The sequence below is a fragment of the Mesitornis unicolor genome, unplaced genomic scaffold (assembly GCF_000695765.1).
Source record: "Mesitornis unicolor isolate BGI_N332 unplaced genomic scaffold, ASM69576v1 scaffold16823, whole genome shotgun sequence".
In the NCBI taxonomy this organism is placed as follows: Eukaryota; Metazoa; Chordata; class Aves; order Mesitornithiformes; family Mesitornithidae; genus Mesitornis; species Mesitornis unicolor.
In genome coordinates, this window is record NW_010173070.1 from 81,569 (window position 1) to 87,174 (window position 5,606).

The 5,606-nt window shown below is 46.6% G+C and overlaps 1 protein-coding gene across 1 annotated transcript in view; it reads right to left on the reverse strand.

The window, feature by feature from the left end:
- LOC104537655 (CUB and sushi domain-containing protein 2-like) overlaps positions 1 to 5,395 on the reverse strand; it is a gene marked incomplete at both ends in the record, with an annotated part of 85,281 nt that extends 79,886 nt beyond the window's left edge. Inside the window, 2 exons of the mRNA XM_010180599.1 lie at positions 125 to 202; positions 5,283 to 5,395. Coding sequence (XP_010178901.1) covers positions 125 to 202; positions 5,283 to 5,395 — 191 coding nt within the window. The remainder of the gene's footprint in view (positions 1 to 124; positions 203 to 5,282) is intronic.
- Positions 5,396 to 5,606: the final 211 nt, after the last annotated feature.

Consider the following 5,606-nt stretch of genomic DNA (forward strand, 5'->3'; position numbering starts at 1 on the left):
AGGGGGAAAAGCATTAAAACTTTAAAGAGTGACAAAGTTTTAGCGAGATTACTGGAAAAGTCCAATGAAATGTTCGAGGAGATCATTATACAAAGAGAGAGCAAGGAGGAGCCGAAAAACTTACACACTGAAGTCTTCTGGTTGTTGTCCTTGCTGGGCATCAGCTTCACCCCTCTGGATTTCAGCTCCATTTGCTTCTTGACTGCAGAGACAGATTGAAAAGAAGGACAAGATTTAGCTAAGCTTTAGGGATTATTTAAAAATAAAATGAAGTGGTATTCGCACATCATCCCCACTGAAGGATACCCTGCATCCTTCCATTACAGCTCCAACAAATCCTGACCCCCAAAACCAGGAGGGTCCCTGCTCCCTCACCTCAGGTCTGGGGGATCTGAGCCACGGGGACTCAACTGGGACAGAAAAATGGGGCACAAAAGCCCATCCTTCTGCAATGGTGCAATTTGGCTTATTATCCTAAAAATGGGACACAGACAAAAGGGAAACTCTAAGAAACTCCAGCGATGGTGAGAGCAAAACGCTGAGTTCGGATCACCCAGTTTAACCGATGCAGTTATTCCATGAATGCATCGATTACACTGGAAAGCCTCGCAATACAGCACTCAAACGAACACCCCATAACCTAAAATCTGTACGTGTGATCTGCAGAAACACTAGACTCAAAAAGGCAGTGAAATAGCAGGAAAAAGGGTCGTATTAAAACCATGCTACTGGCAAAGAGAAGTATAAATTTGCAGACCCACTATTATAAATATAATATAAAAGCTGCACGGCGCTCGTTTCAGAGCTCCTGCTGTGACCATTCACCTCCCAACCTAAAACCAGCCAGAAAATGAGAGAACAGGAGGGCAGCACCAGGATTTCCATCCACCCATCCCTGGCCGAGAGCCCCATATCCTCCTCGCAATATGAAAAACCCCACAACGGAGCAGCAATTTGTTTTCATGGCCTGGACCCGGCCGCTGCCGCCGCACCAGGAGGGCTCTGCACAAACCCAGGCTCCCAGCACCATCTGGACGCTGGTGGAGACTGCGTTTTCCTGCGGCGCACGGGGGTATTTGTGACTAACGCACAGGCGAGTTTTTACTGGCACATCTGAAGTTAATGTGGTTAAGGAATAACTTCACAGCAGAAAGCGCCACGTCCAAATCACTTTACAGGATCCTTTTTCTGAAGAGCCAGCCCTTATCTATGGAGAGAATCAGTCCATCTTCCACTTCAAACTGCTCTTTTTCTCGCTCTTTATCTTGTCATCCTTTCATCCCTAAATTAGCACATTTCTGAGACAAAGCTGTCAGGAGAAATTACCGATATAACTAACAAGGTTTTTTTAATCATGCTTTTTTGGGGTTTAAAAAAAAATAATTCTGTTTATAACATCTGCTTGCAGGAGCTTCAGACAGGAGATGTCAAGCATCGTTCCTTGAAGTTTACCTAAGGTAGAGCTTTTCAGAGCTGGATGCTACCTCGGAGCTTTTTGTTCATCGTTTGGTTACAGCTTTTTGCTTTCTCTTTAAATAAAGCAGCCATCAAACTGAGAGGCGCATTAGCTTAAAAAAATATTCATGAAGAAAAGCTTATGTTGTCCTTGTCTTTCTAACCAGTATTAAGTGTCTTTAATCTGTTGAGGGGGTTTTGCATTGGTGGTTTTTTTTAAGAGGGGAAAAATAATTAACAGTATGCAGCTTTCAAAGCCGACCTAACACAGATTTGTTTCTTTCTCGCTTTAATCCGCCTCCAAAACGCTGCATGGGGAGGGGGAAGAGCTCACAGGGTCCCTCTTAAAGCCTGTTCCCAGTTAAGGCAGGGGGTCACATTGATGGTAATGTTTTGGGTGAAGCCCCTGGCCCCTGCACCCCCAGCCCCACAGCGGGGAAAGCTCAAACTGTAACGGGGATGAAGGGCTGAGGAGGTCCCTGCTCCGCTCCCCCTCCACAAACGCTGCAGTTAATGACCATTAACTGACACAGGGACCACCCTGCGGCCACAGCCAAAACTCCCCTCCCAGTCAATAAAACACAGCCAAGCCCGAGCATCCGAGGCTGAACCTGCGCCGCTGCAAGGATGCACGGCAGCTCATGACTTTGCAGTATCTAAATTCATCGCTCTGTAAAGTGCTTTGGGGCACCGGCAGGAAGAGAGCAGCTTTATAAAAATCATTTCCATTTTTATATTCTCCGCAACTTCCCTTCCTAGCTACCTGATACGATTACCAGCGAATCTTCCTCCCGGCCACATGGGGAAAAAGCACAGGTCTGCTGATTTCTGCACGATAAAGGAAGCCTGGATCCCGCAGGGCTGCTCCACAGCCGCGGGTCCAGCAGGAGGACACAGGGGATGGAGACTTCACCGCTTCGCCACATCCACTGCCAGTTTTTAAAAGGATGCACTAAATGACAAAGGCTCACCCGTATTAATTGCAGAACCCAGCCAACAGACACAGCCCCACTCCAAATTTGTGACTAATGGGAAGCCAAGCTCCGGTAATGAAAACAAGCAGCAGAAAGCAGACAGTCATTACCGAGGGCCAATCCTGAAATACGGAGACTAAACTGCATTATCCATAAAGTATACACTCCCCTAATTGCATCGTGTCTCTTCCCACAATAATTGATAAAGAGAGATCACTACAACGCTCTCCTCTTAATCTCTCATTTCGTTTGCAACACGGAGACGGAACGATGGAAGTCAGGCTTTATAAATTACTCTGCATTAGTACAAGTCACAACACGGCACCACTCGCTTCATAAAAAAAAATAAACAAGAGCAATTCTCCTGCTCGATATGCCCTCAAAAATCCAGTATATGAAGATCCATTTTGTTTATCAATTTGGATGTGGAACGGGACTACAAAGGCCCGTGTCGGGATAATTGGATGAACAGAAATTTCCCTGTTTTGCGCAAGGTTCTGCTGCTCGCACGAATCCGACAGATCTAATGGCACACGCAGTGTCCTGTCAGCGCGGAGAGATGACATTACAAAGGTTTGCCAGCAAGCAGGCGGGCTGGGGTGTTGCTCATAAACCGTTTCATGTTGCTCTAAACGAGAATTTAAGGAGACATTTATTTATTTTTAATTTGGGAAAACAGCGCTTCAGCAAAAACCCTCTCCATGGAGCTCTGCTCCCCTTGCTGGGGAGCTGCTACTGAGCACGAAGCCCCAAGCCCTGTTCCTTTGTAGCTACTACGGCAGCTGCTTACGGGGCTTGGAGGGGAAGAGAAACACCCCAAAATGCACCGTTTTGGCACCCCTCATTTCTGAGGAATGGAGGCTGATGGAGTGGGGGGAAGAAAAAGAAGATCACTGCACTGATTTCTCTATAGTCCCTTTTATTTGCTTTTATAGGTGTGGGGGAAAAGTATTTGCAAGAATGCAAGATTTACCTGATGTAAAAGGGAAAAAGGAAAACACATTTTAGCTTTACCCATAAAGGGAAGGAATTTGCTGTATTCAACACAAAGAAAACCTGTGCACAGGCTGATTGTACCTGACCTTGCTCTTGCAGTCATAAAGGGATTCCCAAATGAGGGCATGGATTAGGAAGAGCTGCAATGGAGCACACAGAAGTGTCCTGCTAAAACTATGTACCCATGCTGACCATGGAAATGACTTTCCTATAGATTATCAGCAAAGCCAGGTAATGTCTCAGAGGATGCAGACTGCCAATAAATTACGTGTGTGCATGTCTCCAGAAAACGGACAACAGTTTGGGTCCATCCTAACCCTTTCCTCCTTCTCTTGGACAATCCTGGGGGCTGCTAAAACCACATTTTACCTGCTCTACTTTCTATGACATTACAGACCCTATTTTGTATGTATTTCTTTATTTATCCACATTAAAATACTCAAGTTCAAACAAGGTCACGTTCCTCCGAAAGGGGTTACGCTGACTTATTTTGAAGCTGCGTTGGCACCTTTCCTGTCCTATGGACACCGATCCCATTGACTGCAAAACCCGGCCTCTATCCCTGCGTGGTTTTGCTCTGTTTCTTGTTTTGGTTTGTTTAAGTACTGAAATCTTTCCTAACAGATGGAAGGAACCTGACAAACTCCCCAAAAAGCAGCAAATGTGTGAAAAGGGAGAGCCAGGTTCCCTTTGCCAGCAGCCGCAGGTCCTGCTCCAATGCCCCTTCAAGAGCACATTTTTAAGTTCATCTTTTAAACACTCGATACACAAAAGCACAGCTCATTATACCTAACAAAACAGCTTCCAAGGAGTGTGCCAGATTAGAACCCCCTGACATTTATCTAATCAGAGGAAATTATAACATTAATCTTTACTTTTCTATTTAAGAAAAAAGGATGATTCAGACAGGTGTTTTAATAGAAAGCAGCAATCATGACAGCAAAGGAAAATGTCAGCTCAGAAGCCCTCAGCCGCACGCAGTCATTTGTGTTGCACAGAGAAAAAACAAAGCTCTTTTTTTCCTTAGAATTTAAAGTAATTTATACATTAAAGGAAAGCAATGGAAGGTAAATAACAACGGTGATTCATAAAGCAAAGCCCATGCTGAAGCTGTGACTGTTGCTAAGGCTAAACAAGAGGGCAAGGGTGCAGATTTCTCATGGGAAACTCCTCTCCCTTGCACTTGGCTCCCATTGCTCCAGGGCTATCGTTTTTTGATTAAAAGTCCTGTTTCTTCCTTTCCAGGGAAGCTGAACTGCACCAACCCCAACCTCTGGAGAGCGATCAAGAGTTGGATGTGACTGCTCCCTGCCTGCTCCAGCCTCCAGAGCAACACCACATCACCGCACCGCAAATCCTTGGGAAACGGAGTGAACAGATCCAAGGAACCCACCCAAACCCACCAGTTTTGGTGACCATTTGGTCCCAAAACACTGGGATGCGTTGGATGCATGGGCTGCAGCGAGCCATGGCTGCACACCAAGCTCAGAGCACAACAGGACCTCATCTCTGCTTGGCTCCTGCATCAAAGCATCTCCTCTCTCAGCAGCACCCAAAGGTCCCAGTCCTGGCATCCATCCTCCCAGCATGACCAGCAGCACACACCAGTTTACACCTCATCAGAACGGGCTCAACCGGGTCTCACTGGAGCTGAGCATCAATGCCAGCGTGGTCTCTGTGGGACACCACATCACCCCCAGCCTGGTGGTACCCTGCATCGCCACATCCCAGTACCTGAATAATTGATGTGAACAGGACACAGGAGGATCACCCAGGAATTCAGTTGTAGATTCCCAGGGAAAAAAAAGCCTGGCTAAAGACACAGCGTGAATAGTGAGCCCAGGAGCAAGCATTTACCTTGATACTGAGCACTGAATCCCTTCTGCCTGTGGTTGCCGTCCGACGTGAAGTGAAGCCGCAGCCAATTTTTACTGCTGATAACCGGGGCGGGCAAATTCATTCCAGTGAACCTGCAAGAAACCAACCAATAACACCAACTGTTATCACGATTGTGAACTACACCCCAAGTACCTGTCCCTGCAAGTAATCCTCCTCCTATGTCAACGTGAGAAATCCCAAATGAGGACCAAAGCAAGCCCCCATCCACCCCACGGTGTTTCTCTGCTTGCCTTCCCATCTGACGGTTCCACATCTGGAATTACAGGGGTTTCCAAGGCAAAA